This window comes from Oncorhynchus tshawytscha, unplaced genomic scaffold, assembly GCF_018296145.1.
Source record: "Oncorhynchus tshawytscha isolate Ot180627B unplaced genomic scaffold, Otsh_v2.0 Un_contig_869_pilon_pilon, whole genome shotgun sequence".
In the NCBI taxonomy this organism is placed as follows: domain Eukaryota; kingdom Metazoa; phylum Chordata; class Actinopteri; order Salmoniformes; family Salmonidae; genus Oncorhynchus; species Oncorhynchus tshawytscha.
Window position 1 is genome coordinate 47176 of NW_024609212.1, and position 17825 is coordinate 65000.

At 42.2% G+C, this 17825-nt stretch overlaps 1 protein-coding gene across 5 annotated transcripts in view; it reads left to right on the plus strand.

Moving 5' to 3' along the window:
* Positions 1 to 258: 258 nt before the first annotated feature.
* The window catches only part of LOC112241422 (multiple C2 and transmembrane domain-containing protein 2), a 71600-nt gene continuing 54033 nt past the window's right edge, over positions 259 to 17825 (plus strand). Inside the window, exons 1-7 of one of the 5 annotated variants that reach the window (XM_042314483.1) lie at positions 259 to 933; positions 7248 to 7304; positions 9926 to 10049; positions 15323 to 15465; positions 15588 to 15664; positions 17074 to 17188; positions 17493 to 17522. In XM_042314483.1, the coding sequence (XP_042170417.1) occupies positions 355 to 933; positions 7248 to 7304; positions 9926 to 10049; positions 15323 to 15465; positions 15588 to 15664; positions 17074 to 17188; positions 17493 to 17522 (1125 nt within the window). In that variant the 5' untranslated portion in view covers positions 259 to 354. Of the gene's footprint in view, positions 934 to 7244; positions 7305 to 9925; positions 10050 to 10268; positions 10288 to 10581; positions 10593 to 15322; positions 15466 to 15587; positions 15665 to 17073; positions 17189 to 17492; positions 17523 to 17825 lie in introns of those variants that run through there. The other 4 variants (XM_042314482.1, XM_042314484.1, XM_042314485.1 and 1 more) reach the window with 4 other exon arrangements.

Consider the following 17825-nt stretch of genomic DNA (forward strand, 5'->3'; position numbering starts at 1 on the left):
GCTGTGATGTCACATGAACAACAGCCAATACAATCTATTAGGTTTAGTCTGCTGAACACCCTCATCTCATGGTGAATGCAGTCATAGAACTAGATCTAATGTAAAACATGACCTTGTATTTGATCTAATAATCAACTTCTTCTCTGCTCCTCAGTCTTAGTCGGTAGATAGTTTTTGTAGTTAGCTACTAACCAGTGAAAATGTGATTGTAGTAATGATGACCAACATACAGTTTTGGTTTCAGTCTAATTGTGTCTTCCTGTCTCTCTATTTCACAGCTTTCAGTGATGGATGTTAAACCCTAGATAGACTTCAGAGCACTATCAACACCCTCTCCTCTTCCTGCTCATCACCATGGACTCCCCTTCTAAGAAGTCCGGTGTGTTGTCCCACCTGCGGCATCGCGCCCAGCCCCTCCTCTCTACCCTCCGACGGGGCAGGAAGAACCCCAGTAAGACTGAGGTGTGTCCAGAACATGTCTTAAACCACAGGATGAGTTCCTCTGTCCCAGACATCACCCCCACCTCCTCCCTGGCCCAGCAGGACTACCAGACCTACAGCAGCCCCAACACTCCCACCATTAAGACTGTTGGAGACAGAAGGCAGGGAGGAGGTGCTAGCTCTCACACCGTTAACACGGCTGGGAGTGCTGGGAGCGACGCTGCTCTAAACCGACTGAGTGTCCCGGTGGACCAGGCTGACTGGACGTCCCAGGAGTCGGTATGTAGTGAACCCAGTGCTGCTCCTTATGAGGAGGAGGACCTGTCAGAGGAGAGCCATGCGCTGAGAGCTGCTTCTGCTGGGGGGGGGTCAGGGACAGAGGACTTGGAGCTGCAGGACCACACGGGACACTGTAGTGAACACACTACCACTCCCATTGGCCTGCACAGCAGAGAGATCCCCTCAGTGGAGATATCAGAGGACATGACTGAGGTAAACAGAGTTTTACAGCTTACTATGGTGCATTATGGCTGGTGTTACTATGGTCTGATTTAATTCATTTGATTTGATATTTTCTCCTCGTGACCATTTCTTGATCTTAGTCAGACTTGATTGCACATGGTTTTACTATACTATTAAATGGAGTCAGGTTTATTAAATGGAGTCAGGTTTATTAAATGGAGTCAGATAGTCAGGTTTATTAAATGGAGTAAGGTTTATTAAATGGAGTCAGGTTTATTAAATGGAGTCAGATAGTGGGGTTTATTAAATGGAGTCAGGTTTATTAAATGGAGTCAGGTTTATTAAATGGAGTCAGGTTTATTAAATGGAGTCAGGTTTATTAAATGGAGTCAGATAGTCAGGTTTATTAAATGGAGTCAGATAGTCAGGTTTATTAAATGGAGTCAGATAGTCAGGACACAGACAGACTGGTACCCAGGTTACATGGTTCTGGTGTTGTGAAAGACACAAGGACACAGACAGACTGGTACCCAGGTTACATGGTTCTGGTGTTCTGAAAGACACAAGGACACAGACAGACTGGTACCCAGGTTACATGGTTCTGGTGTTCTGAAAGACACAAGGACAAAGACAGACTGGTACCCAGGTTACATGGTTCATGGTTCTGGTGTTGTGAAAGACACAAGGACACAGACAGACTGGTACCCAGGTTACATGGTTCTGGTGTTGTGAAAGACACAAGGACACAGACAGACTGGTACCCAGGTTACATGGTTCTGGTGTTGTGAAAGACACAAGGACACAGACAGACTGGTACCCAGGTTACATGGTTCTGGTGTTCTGAAAGACACAAGGACACAGACAGACTGGTACCCAGGTTACATGGTTCTGGTGTTCTGAAAGACACAAGGACACAGACAGACTGGTACCCAGGTTACATGGTTCTGGTGTTGTGAAAGACACAAGGACACAGACAGACTGGTACCCAGGTTACATGGTTCTGGTGTTCTGAAAGACACAAGGACACAGACAGACTGGTACCCAGGTTACATCGTTCTGGTGTTCTGAAAGACACAAGGACAAAGACAGACTGGTACCCAGGTTACATGGTTCTGGTGTTGTGAAAGGACACAGACAGACTGGTACCCAGGTTACATGGTTCTGGTGTTGTGAAAGACACAAGGACACAGACAGACTGGTACCCAGGTTACATAGTTCTGGTGTTGTGAAAGACACAAGGACACAGACAGACTGGTACCCAGGTTACATGGTTCTGGTGTTCTGAAAGACACAAGGACACAGACAGACTGGTACCCAGGTTACATGGTTCTGGTGTTGTGAAAGACACAAGGACACAGACAGACTGGTACCCAGGTTACATGGTTCTGGTGTTCTGAAAGACACAAGGACACAGACTGGTACCCAGGTTACATGGTTCTGGTGTTGTGAAAGACACAAGGACACAGACAGACTGGTACCCAGGTTACATGGTTCTGGTGTTCTGAAAGACACAAGGACACAGACAGACTGGTACCCAGGTTACATGGTTCTGGTGTTCTGAAAGACACAAGGACACAGACTGGTACCCAGGTTACATGGTTCTGGTGTTGTGAAAGGACACAGACAGACTGGTACCCAGGTTACATGGTTCTGGTGTTGTGAAAGACACAAGGACACAGACAGACTGGTACCCAGGTTACATGGTTCTGGTGTTGTGAAAGACACAAGGACACAGACAGACTGGTACCCAGGTTACATGGTTCTGGTGTTCTGAAAGACACAAGGACACAGACAGACTGGTACCCAGGTTACATGGTTCTGGTGTTCTGAAAGACACAAGGACACAGACAGACTGGTACCCAGGTTACATGGTTCTGGTGTTCTGAAAGACACAAGGACGACAGACAGGTCTGTATAAAGTCATGAGGAAAAATGACATGGTCAAAATGACTGTTAGACTCAAGGTGATGACGTCCATTTAGGAGCCTTGAGTTTAAAAAGCTAAACCACTGATGACCTCTGGGTGGGACCGAGCTATAAACAAACAGTCCAAATCTATCCCAGCCCAGTAAAGATCTTCAAGGTTATCTTACACACACAACCTGATGTTTGTTTGGTTAAACCAGTGTTCAACAACACTAACCCAATATTTAAAGCAATAAATCATTAGTTAGTTCTGTACTGGGTGTGTTACAGTATGGTTAGAAACTACATCTGATGTATATTGAACACTGTAGTAGTAGTAGTAATCTGATGTGTATGGAACACTATAGTTGTTGTAGTAGTAGTAGTAGTAGTAGTAGTAGTAGTAATCTGATGTGTATGGAACACTATAGTTGTTGTAGTAGTAGTAGTAGTAGTGGTAGTAGTAGTAATCTGATGTGTATGGAACACTATAGTTGTAGTAGTAGTAGTAGTAGTAATCTGATGTGTATGGAACACTGTAGTTGTAGTAGTAATCTGATGTGTATGGAACACTGTAGTAGTAGTAGTAATCTGATGTGTATGGAACACTGTAGTTGTTGTAGTAGTAGTAGTAGTTGTAGTAGTAATCCGATGTGTATGGAACACTGTAGTAGTAGTAGTAGTAGTAGTAGCAGTAATCTGATGTGTATGGAACACTATAGTTGTAGTAGTAGTAGTAGTAGTAGTAGTAGTAGTAGTAGTAATCTGATGTGTATGGAACACTATAGTTGTAGTAGTAGTAGTAGTAGTAATCTGATGTGTATGGAACACTATAGTTGTAGTAGTAGTAGTAGTAGTAATCTGATGTGTATGGAACACTATAGTAGTAGTAGTAGTAGTAGTGGTAGTAGTAGTAGTAGTAGTAATCTGATGTGTATGGAACACTATAGTTGTAGTGGTAGTAGTAGTAGTAATCTGATGTGTATGGAACACTATAGTAGTAGTAGTGGTAGTAGTAGTAGTAGTAATCTGAGTAGTAAGTCTGATGTGTATGGAACACTATAGTAGTAGTAGTAGTAATCTCATGTGTATGGAACACTATAGTGTGTAGTAGTAGTAGTAGTAATCTGATGTGTATGGAACACTATAGTTGTTAGTAGTAGTAGTAGTGGTAGTAGTAGTAATCTGATGTGTATGGAACACTATAGTTGTAGTAGTAGTAGTAGTAGTAGTAGTAGTAGTAGTAGTAGTATAGTAATGATGTGTATGGAACACTGTAGTTGTAGTAGTAGTAGTAATCTGATGTGTATGGAACACTATAGTTGTAGTAGTAGTAGTAGTAGTAGTAGTTGTAGTAGTAATCCGATGTGTATGGAACACTGTAGTAGTAGTAGTAGTAGTAGTAGTAGTAGTAGTAGTAGTAATCTGATGTGTATGGAACACTACAGTTGTAGTAGTAGTAGTAGTAGTAGTAATCTGATGTGTATGGAACACTATAGTAGTAGTAGTAGTAGTAGTAGTAGTAGTAGTAGTAGTAATCTGATGTGTATGGAACACTATAGTTGTAGTAGTAGTAGTAATCTGATGTGTATGGAACACTATAGTAGTAGTAGTGGTAGTAGTAGTAGTAGTAGTAATCTGATGTGTATGGAACACTATAGTAGTAGTAGTAATCTCATGTGTATGGAACACTATAGTTGTAGTAGTAGTAGTAGTAATCTGATGTATATGGAACACTACAGTTGTAGTAGTAGTAGTAGTAGTAGTAGTAGTAGTAGTAGTAGTAGTAGTAGTAGTAGTAGTAATCTGATGTGTATGGAACACTACAGTTGTAGTAGTAGTAGTGGTAGTAGTAGTAATCTGATGTGTATGGAACACTATAGTAGTAGTAGTAGTAATCTGATGTGTATGGAACACTATAGTTGTAGTAGTAATCTGATCTGTATGGAACACTATAGTAGTAGTAGTGGTAGTAGTAGTAATCTGATGTGTATGGAACACTATAGTTGTAGTAGTAGTAATCTGATCTGTATGGAACACTATAGTATTAGTAGTGGTAGTAGTAGTAATCTGATGTGTATGGAACACTATAGTTGTAGTGGTAGTAGTAGTAGTAGTAGTAGTAGTAAGTTGTAGTGTATAGTGGAAGTAGTAGTAATCTGATGTATATGGTTGTAGTAGTAGTAGTAGTAGTAGTAGTAATCTGATGTATATGGAACACTACAGTTGTAGTGGTGGTAGTAGTAGTAGTAATCTGATGTGTATGGAACACTACAGTTGTAGTAGTAGTAGTAGTAATCTGATGTGTATGGAACACTACAGTTGTAGTAGTAGTAATCTGATGTGTATGGAACACTATAGTTGTAGTAGTAATCTGATGTGTATGGAACACTATAGTAGTAGTTGTAGTAGTAATCTGATGTGTATGGAACTCTTTAGTAGTAGTAGTAGTAATCTGATGTGTATGGAACTCTTTAGTAGTTGTAGTAGTAAGCTGATGTGTATGGAACACTATAGTAGTAGTAATCTGATGTGTATGGAACTCTGTAGTAGTAGTAAACTGATGTGTATGGAACACTTTAGTAGTAGTAGTAGTAATCTGATGTGTATGGAACACTATAGTAGTAGTAATCTGATGTGTATGGGACTCTATAGTAGTAGTAGTAGTAGTAATCTGATGTATATGGAACACTACAGTTGTAGTAGTAGTAGTAGTAGTAGTAATCTGATGTATATGGAACACTACAGTTGTAGTGGTGGTAGTAGTAGTAGTAGTAGTAGTAGTAGTAGTAGTAGTAATCTGATGTGTATGGAACACTACAGTTGTAGTAGTAGTAATCTGATGTGTATGGAACACTACAGTTGTAGTAGTAGTAGTAGTAGTAATCTGATGTGTATGGAACACTATAGTTGTAGTAGTAATCTGATGTGTATGGAACACTATAGTAGTAGTTGTAGTAGTAATCTGATGTGTATGGAACTCTTTAGTAGTAGTAGTAGTAAGCTGATGTGTATGGAACACTATAGTTGTAGTAGTAATCTGATGTGTATGGAACACTATAGTAGTAGTAATCTGATGTGTATGGAACTCTTTAGTAGTAGTAGTAGTAAGCTGATGTGTATGGAACACTATAGTTGTAGTAGTAATCTGATGTGTATGGAACACTATAGTAGTAGTAATCTGATGTGTATGGGACTCTATAGTAGTAGTTGTAGTAGTAATCTGATGTGTATGGAACACTATAGTAGTAGTTGTAGTAGTAATCTGATGTGTATGGAACACTATAGTAGTAGTAGTAGTAGTAGTAGTAATCTGATGTGTATGGAATTTATGTGTATTAACATCACATTACATAATTTCACAAATAGTTTCATCTTTACTCATTCATTTTATATAAGAATTAGATGCAAACACCATAATTGAGAGATGTACACATTCAGAGATTTAGTTATGTGTGTTTCCTGTCCTCCACGAGGTCACCAAATGACCAGTGACCAGTGTCCACAGACCATTCCCACACTCTCAAAGATGAACATATTGTTTAAAACTCCCATTTTGGGGGATTTAGGAGTATGGCCCATTGAAATCCCTTGTTCTCTCTGGTCTCTCTCTCTCTGCATGACCAGGGGGGAGAGAGTCTCCACCAGGAATTTATGGCCTGAGATAACAGAACCTGGGTGTAGGAGAGGAGAGAGGGGGAAGCCATGATATACACCCAGAAAGGGCCACGTCATGACATCAGCTACATAGAGAGAAGTCAAATTGTTCAAGTCATTAATCTCAGTTGTGTGGCTTATCATTCTTTGTCTCCCGCAGCAGAGGAATGTTTCATAACTACATGGAGAGTATTATACAGGACAGGAATTACAATAGACTGGCTGACAGGCACTGGCTATAGTTTACAGGTTTAGGATCGTCATTTGATCACTCTTTTGTTGCTGAACATTTTCCTGCTTGGCAGGAGATGCAGATGAGCTTGATGATCTACATAAATGAACTGAAACCCCATACTAACACACAGTTATATTAACAGCATTGCCCTTTTCATCTAGCCTACTTCCAGCCAGCTAATAGCCTAACCACCGATCAAGCAACATTATCGACTAAACTTTCAAATCCTGTTGCTGCAGGATTATGTTTCTGTTACAATATAGGTCAAATTACGATCCTACGTCTGTATAGATGTACTTCCAACATGTTACATGGACTTGATCTGGAAATCTTACTATCATTGTTTCACTCAGGCTTTGTTTCTGCTGACATCATGGTATAACAGGATAATACTGTATCTTGTGGGTTATGACTGTTTGTTAATGGAATGAACATGTGTCTAACCCTTTCTCTCAGGCTTAGTTTCTGCTGACATCAGGATAATACTGTATCTTGTGGGTTGTGACTGTTTGTTAATGGAATGAACGTGTGTCTGTCTCAACAGCAGAACGGTGACAGCCATGACCTTGAGGCCCAAACATCACGAGACACGGAGAACAACAGTGTAAGTTCTAAATCAAGGGCACACTGTACCACATCAGTCTAATGCCTGGTCCCTAATGGACACTGTACCACATCAGTCTAATGCCTGGTCCCTAATGGACACTGTACCACATCAGTCTAATGCCTGGTCCCTAATGGACACTGTACCACAGCAGTCTAATGCCTGGTCTTAATGGACACTGTACCACATCAGTCTAATGCCTGGTCCCTAATGGACACTGTACCACATCAGTCTAATGCCTGGTCCCTAATGGACACTGTACCACAGCAGTCTAATGCCTGGTCCCTAATGGACACTGTACCACAGCAGTCTACAGCCTGGTCCTTAATGGACACTGTACCACAGCAGTCTAATGCCTGGTCCCTAATGGACACTGTACCACATCAGTCTAATGCCTGGTCCCTAATGGACACTGTACCACATCAGTCTAATGCCTGGTCCCCAATGGACACTGTACCACAGCAGTCTAATGCCTGGTCCCTAATGGACACTGTACCACAGCAGTCTAATGCCTGGTCCCTAATGGACACTGTACCACAGCAGTCTAATGCCTGGTCCCTAATGGACACTGTACCACAGCAGTCTAATGCCTGGTCCCTAATGGACACTGTACCACAGCAGTCTACAGCCTGGTCCTTAATGGACACTGTACCACAGCAGTCTAATGCCTGGTCCCTAATGGACACTGTACCACAGCAGTCTACAGCCTGGTCCTTAATGGACACTGTACCACAGCAGTCTAATGCCTGGTCCTTAAAGGACACTGTACCACAGCAGTCTACCGCCTGGTCAAAAAATGGACACTGTACCACAGCAGTCTACAGCCTGGTCCTTAATGGACACTGTACCACAGCAGTCTACACACTCAACAGTCCCCAACAGAGGTCTAACACTGACTGGAAGGTTTAGAGCTCTGAGCTGGTCTGGTCTGGACAGGGTCATCATGCTCTGAGCTGGTCTGGTCTGGACAGGGTCATCATGCTCTGAGCTGGTCTGGTCTGGACAGGGTCATCATGCTCTGAGCTGGTCTGGTCTGGACAGGGTCATCATGCTCTGAGCTGGTCTGGTCTGGAGCTGGTCTGGTCAGGGTCATCATGCTCTGAGCTGGTCTGGTCTGGACAGGGTCATCATGCTCTGAGCTGGTCTGGTCTGGTCAGGGTTTTAGAGTTAGGGAGCTCTGAGCTGGTCTGGTCTGGACAGGGTCATCATGCTCTGAGCTGGTCTGGTCTGGTCAGGGTTATAGAGTTAGAGCTCTGAGCTGGTCTGGTCTGGACAGGGTCAACATGCTCTGAGCTGGTCTGGTCTGGTCAGGGTTTTAGAGTTAGAGCTCTGAGCTGGTCTGGTCTGGACAGGGTCATCATGCTCTGAGCTGGTCATGCTCTTAGCTGGTCTGGTCTGGTCAGGGTTTTAGAGTTAGAGCTCTGAGCTGGTCTGGTCTGGACAGGGTCATCATGCTCTGAGCTGGTCTGGTCTGGTCAGGGTTTTAGAGTTAGAGCTCTGAGCTGGTCTGGTCTGGACAGGGTCATCATGCTCTGAGCTGGTCTGGTCTGGTCAGGGTTTTAGAGTTAGAGCTCTGAGCTGGTCTGGTCTGGACAGGGTCATCATGCTCTGAGCTGGTCTGGTCTGGACAGGGTCATCATGCTCTGAGCTGGTCTGGTCTGGTCAGGGTTTTAGCTGGTCTGGTTAGAGCTCTGAGCTGGTCTGATCTGGACAGGGTCAACATGCTCTGAGCTGGTCTGGTCTGGTCAGGGTTTTAGAGTTAGAGCTCTGAGCTGGTCTGGTCTGGACAGGGTCATCATGCTCTGAGCTGGTCTGGTCTGGTCAGGGTTTTAGAGTTAGAGCTCTGAGCTGGTCTGGTCTGTGTTGTTGATGGTGGTAGAAAATGCTGTCTCCGGCGCCGTTCCTTAATCTCCCATAATTGTTCAACTGGGTTGAGATCTGGTGACTGAGACACAAACACCCTTTAAACCCCCTCTGGGTTGAGATCTGGTGACTGAGACACAAACACCCTTTAAACCCCCTCTGGGTTGAGATCTGGTGACTGAGACACAAACACCCTTTAAACCCCTCTGGGTTGAGATCTGGTGACTGAGACACAAACACCCTTTAAACCCCCTCTGGGTTGAGATCTGGTGACTGAGACACAAACACCCTTTAAACCCCCTCTGGGTTGAGATCTGGTGACTGAGACACATACCCCCTTTAAACCCCCTCTGGGTTGAGATCTGGTGACTGAGACACAAACCCCTTTAAACCCCCTCTGGGTTGAGATCTGGTGACTGAGACACAAACCCCCTTTAAACCCCCTCTGGGTTGAGATCTGGTGCCTGAGACACAAACACCCTTTAAACCCCCTCTGGGTTGAGATCTGGTGCCTGAGACACAAACCCCCTTTAAACCCCCTATCCTTCCTTTGAGACCCCTCTTTCAAAGTCACAGAGATTTTTTATTGTAGCCATGGAAGCCAAAATATTGGTCTGGACATTTTCTACATGACCCTAAGCATGATGGGATGTGTTAATGGCTTATGAACTCAGGAACCACGCCTGTGGTTACTGCTTTCAATATACTTTGTATCCCTCATATGCTCAAGTGTTTCCATCATCTATGTACTCCAACAGTTTGAGATGGGGAGTCCTACTGAGATGCTGAGTGTATCCGACAGCACCAGAGAGTCCCAGAGGTCCTACCTCCTCTCTATCAACCTGAAGGAAGGACGCAACCTGGTCATCAGAGACCGCTGTGGTAACGCTGTTATTACACTTCATAACACATAAAACCTGGTCATTAGAGACCTCTGTGGTAAGACTGTTATTACACTTCATAATACTTCATAGCACATACAACCTGGTCATCAGAGACCTCTGTGGTAAGACTGTTATTACACTTCATAACACATAAAACCTGGTCATCAGAGACCTCTGTGGTAAGACTGTTATTACACTTCATAGCACATAAAACCTGGTCATCAGAGACCGCTGTGGTAAGACTGTTATTACACTTCATAACACTTCATAGCACATAAAACCTGGTCATTAGAGACCGCTGTGGTAAGACTGTTATTACACTTCATAACACTTCATAACACATAAAACCTGGTCATTAGAGACCGCTGTGGTAAGACTGTTATTACACTTCATAACACATAAAACCTGGTCATCAGAGACCTCTGTGGTAAGACTGTTATTACACTTCATAACACATAAAACCTGGTCATTAGAGACCTCTGTGGTAAGACTGTTATTACACTTCATAGCACATAAAACCTGGTTATCAGAGACCGCTGTGGTAACGCTGTTATTACACTTCATAACACATAAAACCTGGTCATTAGAGACCTCTGTGGTAAGACTGTTATTACACTTCATAACACTTCATAGCACATAAAACCTGGTCATCGGATACCGCTGTGGTAAGACTGTTATTACACTTCATAACACATAAAACCTGGTCATTAGAGACCGCTGTGGTAAGACTGTTATTACACTTCATAACACATAAAACCTGGTCATTAGAGACCTCTGTGGTAAGACTGTTATTACACTTCATAACACTTCATAGCACATAAAACCTGGTCATTAGAGACCTCTGTGGTAAGACTGTTATTACACTTCATAACACATAAAACCTGGTCATTAGAGACCTCTGTGGTAAGACTGTTATTACACTTCATAGCACATAAAACCTGGTCATTAGAGACCTCTTTGGTAAGACTGTTATTACACTTCATAACACTTCATAACACATAAAACCTGGTCGTTAGAGACCTGTGGACTTTTCCATGTAAATATTGAAGTCACCAAAAATGTGAATATTATCTGCCATGACTACGAGGTCCGATAGGAATTCAGGGACCTCATTGAGGAACACTTTATATGGCCCAGGAGGCCTGTAAACAGTAGCTATAAAAAGTGATTGAGTAGGCTGCATAGATTTCATGACTAGAAGTTAAAAAAATTGATAATGCAGTCATAAAATTAAAAACAATATATAGGGGATATAGTCACTAGTGTAGCCAGGAGGTGAGGCCTCATTTAACACAGTAAATTCATCAGGCTTAAGCCATGTTTCAGTCAGGCCAATCACATCAAGATTATGATCAGTGATTAGTTCATTGACTATAACTACCATGGAAGTGAGGATATAACATTAAGAGATGTGAGGTATCACAATCTCTTTCAATAATTACAAGAATGGAGGTCTTTATTCCAGTGAGATTGCTAAGGCGAACACCGTCATGTTTAGTTTGCCCAACCTAGATCGAGGCACAGACACGGTCTCAATGGGGATAGCTGAGCTGACTACACTGACTATGCTAGTGGCAGACTCCACTAAACTGGCAGGCTGGATAACAGCCTGCTGCCTGGCCTGCACCCTATCTCATTGTGGAGCTAGAGGAGTTAGAGCCCTGTCTGTGTTGGTAGATAAGATGAGAGCACCCCTCCAGCTAGGATGGAGTCCGTCACTCCTCAGCAGGCCAGGCCTGGTCCTGTTTGTGGAGGCCAGAGATTATTACTTGCTAGGATGCTAGGATGGAGTCCGTCACTCCTCAGCAGGCCAGGCCTGGTCCTGTTTGTGGAGGCCAGAGATTATTACTTGCTAGGATGCTAGGATGGAGTCCGTCACTCCTCAGCAGGCCAGGCCTGGTCCTGTTTGTGGAGGCCAGAGATTAGTGTACTTGCTGGTGGCACAGACACTGTTTCATCCTTTGCTACACTGAAATGACCCTTGCATAACGATTGTATCTGAAGCTGGGCTTGCAACACGACTATCCACACCATAAGGCGATAGTTCTCCTTTATAATACGAGCACAGCAACTGTATTGAGAAGACACAGTGTTAATGTTACCAGTGACTGTATTGAGAAGGCACAGTGTTAATGTTACCAGTGACTGCATTGAGAAGGCACAGTGTTAATGTTACCATTGAGTGTATTGAGAAGGCACAGTGTTAATGTTACCAGTGACTGCATTGAGAAGGCACAGTGTTAATGTTACCAGTGACTGTATTGAGAAGGCACAGTGTTAATGTTACCATTGACTGTATTGAGAAGGCACAGTGTTAATGTTACCAGTGACTGTATTGAGAAGGCACAGTGTTAATGTTACCAGTGACTGCATTGAGAAGGCACAGTGTTAATGTTACCAGTGACTGCATTGAGAAGACACAGTGTTAATGTTACCAGTGACTGCATTGAGAAGGCATAGTGTTAATGTTACCATTGACTGCATTGAGAAGGCACAGTGTTAATGTTACCAGTGACTGTATTGAGAAGGCATAGTGTTAATGTTACCATTGACTGCATTGAGAAGGCACAGTGTTAATGTTACCAGTGACTGCATTGAGAAGGCATAGTGTTAATGTTACCATTGACTGCATTGAGAAGGCATAGTGTTAATGTTACCAGTGACTGTATTGAGAAGGCATAGTGTTAATGTTACCAGTGACTGTATTGAGAAGGCATAGTGTTAATGTTACCAGTGACTGCATTGAGAAGGCACAGTGTTAATGTTACCAGTGACTGCATTGAGAAGGCACAGTGTTAATGTTACCAGTGACTGCATTGAGAAGGCACAGTGTTAATGTTACCAGTGACTGCATTGTGAAGGCACAGTGTTAATGTTACCAGTGACTGTTACACAGTGTTAATGTTACCAGTGACTGTATTGAGAAGGCACCAGTGAGTGTTGTTAATGTTACCAGTGACTGTATTGAGAAGGCACAGTGTTAATGTTACCAGTGACTGTATTGAGAAGGCACAGTGTTAATGTTACCAGTGACTGTTAATGTTACCAGTGACTGTATTGAGAAGGCACAGTGTTAATGTTACCAGTGACTGCATTGAGAAGGCATAGTGTTAATGTTACCAGTGACTGCATTGAGAAGGCACAGTGTTAATGTTACCAGTGACTGCATTGAGAAGGCACAGTGTTAATGTTACCAGTGACTGTGAGAAGGCACAGTGTTTGTTACCAAGGCACAGTGTTAATGTTACCAGTGAAGGCACTGTTAATGTTACCAGTGACTGTATTGAGAAGACACAGTGTTAATGTTACCAGTGACTGTATTGAGAAGGCACAGTGTTAATGTTACCAGTGACTGTATTGAGAAGGCACAGTGTTAATGTACCAGTGACTGTATTGAGAAGACAGTGTTAATGTTACCAGTGACTGTATTGAGAAGGAAGTATTAATGTTATCAGTGACTGTATTGAGAAGGCCCAGTGTTAATGTTATCATGACTGCATTGAGAAGGCACAGTGTTAATGTTACCAGTGACTGTATTGAGAAGGCACAGTGTTAATGTTACCAGTGACTGCATTGAGAAGGCATAGTGTTACCAGCGACTGTGCATTGAGAAGGCACAGTATTAATGTTATCAGTGACTGTATTGAGAAGGCCCAGTGTTAATGTTACTTCTTTGCTTTTTCGTCTGGTGGAAGTCGTGCGTTGTACATGGCACAAAAATATACATTTCTAGAGTAAATATTGACACCTGTTCATGTCTAGAGTAGTGAAGATGCTGTTCATGTCTAGAGTAGTGAAGATATTGACTTCTGTTCATGTCTAGAGTAGTGAAGATATTGTTCATGTCTAGAGTAGTGAAGATACTGTTCATGTCTAGAGTAGTGAAGATATTGTTCATGTCTAGAGTAGTGAAGATACTGTTCATGTCTAGAGTAGTGAAGATACTGTTCATGTCTAGAGTAGTGAAGATACTGTTCATGTCTAGAGTAGTGAAGATATTGTTCATGTCTAGAGTAGTGAAGATACTGTTCATGTCTAGAGTAGTGAAGATATTGTTCATGTCTAGGTAGTGAAGATATTGTTCATGTCTAGAGTAGTGAAGATATTGTTCATGTCTAGAGTAGTGAAGATATTGTTCATGTCTAGAGTAGTGAAGATATTGTTCATGTCTAGAGTAGTGAAGATACTGTTCATGTCTAGAGTAGTGAAGATATATTGTTCATGTCTAGAGTAGTGAAGATATTGTTCATGTCTAGAGTAGTGAAGATATTGTTCATGTCTAGAGTAGTGAAGATATTGTTCATGTCTAGAGTAGTGAAGATATTGTTCATGTCTAGAGTAGTGAAGATACTGTTCATGTCTAGAGTAGTGAAGATATTGTTCATGTCTAGAGTAGTGAAGATATTGTTCATGTCTAGAGTAGTGAAGATATTGACTCATGTCTAGAGTAGTGAAGATATTGACTCATGTCTAGAGTAGTGAAGATATTGACTCATGTCTAGAGTAGTGAAGATACTGTTCATGTCTAGAGTAGTGAAGATACTGTTCATGTCTAGAGTAGTGAAGATACTGTTCATGTCTAGAGTAGTGAAGATACTGTTCATGTCTAGAGTAGTGAAGATACTGTTCATGTCTAGAGTAGTGAAGATACTGTTCATGTCTAGAGTAGTGAAGATATTGTTCATGTCTAGAGTAGTGAAGATACTGTTCATGTCTAGAGTAGTGAAGATATTGACTCCTCTTAACAGTGACGGTTTTCACCAATGCTCTTCTAAATGTTGCACCACGGATACTGAGTTGTCGTGACTGGTTCTCTTAGGAAACTGTGCCGTCTCACATTGAGCCCATCATCAAAACCACTTCCTCTGGAAGAAACTCTCTCAGTACTCAGACATGACTTGAGATGTGAGCTGGAAGATGACTGAATGTAGAGTATTGAGTCCACTGACGTTGTGTTGAGATGGAGAGGAATCATGTTTTTCTTCCTGACTCTCAGTGAAATCTCTTCCTGCTTATTGTTTACATTCCATTAATCATTGACCAAGAGCCAGTTTATTAGTCATATGCACAGGATACACGTTACACAGTACAAGGAAATGGAGACTGCGAGTTCACTCTCACCAACCTTCCAACCTCAGTGCACAGACACACTAACCACTAGGCCACTGAGGCCACCCCATAATAATGACATTAAATCCAGTCCATAGTGTATGATGAAGTAATCTGTCCTCTCATAGAGATATTCCTTCTCTGTGTTTTGTCCGTTCTCAGGTACAAGTGATCCTTACGTGAAGTTTAAACTGGATGGGAAGACACTATACAAGAGCAAAGTGGTTTATAAGAACCTCAACCCAACATGGAACGAGTCCTTCTCTTTCCCTGTCAGAGACCTGGACCAGAGACTGTATATTAAGGTAGGGGTTAGGACATACCTCATGTGTGGGGCCCAGTAGGGGCCGTTTTGGTCAGACGAGTGTTTCTGCTCTTTGTTCTGTTTCAGTCTTCATGAGGCATCTTCATGTGGTCTACCTTGCAGGTGTATGACCGGGATCTGACCATGGATGACTTCATGGGATCCAGCTACCTTCTCCTCAGTGATCTGGAGATGGAAAAGTGAGTGACACATTTTAAAATGTCACAATTTTCAGGAGATATTGATTGTTGTAACTCTGGCAGCAGGTAACCTAGAGGTTAGAGAGGTGAGAGGTTAGAGAGGCAGCAACCGGAACTCATCTCAGTTTATAGTGCAATATGATCAGTAAAGTAATCTTACACATGTAAAACATTAACACCTGGTGTGTGTATCTATCAGTTACACACGTCAATACACACAAGTATTCTGATGCTGTTAATGTTGTCAATACGGAAATAACACTGATCATCTCCAACCTGGCATTTCTTCATATTGAGACAGATCATCTCCAACCTGGCATTTCTTCATATTGAGACAGATCATCTCCAACCTGGCATTTCTTCATAATGAGACAGATCATCTCCAACCTGGCATTTCATCATAATGAGACTGATCATCTCCAACCTGGCATTTCTTCATAATGAGACTGATCATCTCCAACCTGGCATTTCTTCATAATGAGACAGATCATCTCCAACCTGGCATTTCATCATAATGAGACAGATCATCTCCAACCTGGCAGTTCTTCATAATGAGACAGATCATCTCCAATCTGGCATTTCTTCATAATGAGACAGATCATCTCCAATCTGGCATTTCTTCATAATGAGACAGATCATCTCCAATCTGGCATTTCTTCATAATGAGACTGATCATCTCCAACCTGGCATTTCTTCATAATGAGACAGATCATCTCCAACCTGGCATTTCTTCATAATGAGACTGATCATCTCCAACCTGGCATTTCTTCATAATGAGACAGATCATCTCCAATCTGGCATTTCTTCATAATGAGACTGATCATCTCCAACCTGGCATTTCATCATAATGAGACGGATCATCTCCAACCTGGCATTTCATCATAATGAGACAGATCATCTCCAACCTGGCATTTCTTCATAATGAGACAGATCATCTCCAACCTGGCATTTCTTCATAATGAGACAGATCATCTCCAACCTGGCAGTTCTTCATAATGAGACAGATCATCTCCAACCTGGCAGTTCTTCATAATGAGACAGATCATCTCCAATCTGGCATTTCTTCATAATGAGACAGATCATCTCCAACCTGGCATTTCATCATAATGAGACAGATCATCTCCAACCTGGCAGTTCTTCATAATGAGACAGATCATCTCCAATCTGGCATTTCTTCATAATGAGACAGATCATCTCCAATCTGGCATAACAAAGTGTAATGACTTGTTTCAAGAAGGTTTTTTATTAAGAAGCATTTACATGTGAAAAAATGTACAAACCCCTATCGTCCATCTGTCTGTCACAGCCCGAGCTGAACTAACCCAGGCTAACTGAATAGTGACTATGCTAAGCTAACCCAGGCTAACTGAACCATGTTTTATGCTAAGCTAACCCTGTTGTATCCCCAGGGTGTGTGAGCTGTCCGTGCGTCTGGACGATCCCAACAGTCTGGAGGAGGACATGGGAGTCATCATGCTGGACATGTCTCTCTCTCTTAGGGATAGAGACAACGAGAGGAACTCTGTAAGGAAGTAGACAATACAATATACCATATCTAACAGGCTTGGGGTCAATTCCTTTTCAGTTCAGTCAATTCAGGAAGTCAACTGAAATTCCAATTCCATTTGTTCCTCATAGAGAAGCTTTGAAGAAAATGAGAATGAGTTTTTAACTTCCTGATTTGACTGAGTTTGATGGAATTGACCCCAACTATGATGTCTACCATATTCTACAGATATACTTGCATGTTTTTGTTCCTCTACTAACTGTGACAGTGTGTTGTGCTTGTAACCTGCATGTATTTGTTGCCTGCATGTACCTGTTGCAGAGGTGGCCTAAGAGGAAGAGGAGTATCAGGGTAAGTCATCCAAACATATCCACTCTAGTGTACTGACACCACTATTTAATCACTAAGGATCCACTCTAGTGTACCGACACCACTATTTAATCACTAAGGATCCACTCTAGTGTACTGACACCACTATTTAATCACTAAGGATCCACTCTAGTGTACTGACACCACTATTTAATCACTAAGGATCCACTCTAGTGTACTGACATCACTATTTAATCAGGATCCACTCTAGTGTACTGACACCACTATTTAATCACTAAGGATCCACTCTAGTGTACTGACACCACTATTTAATCACTTAGGATC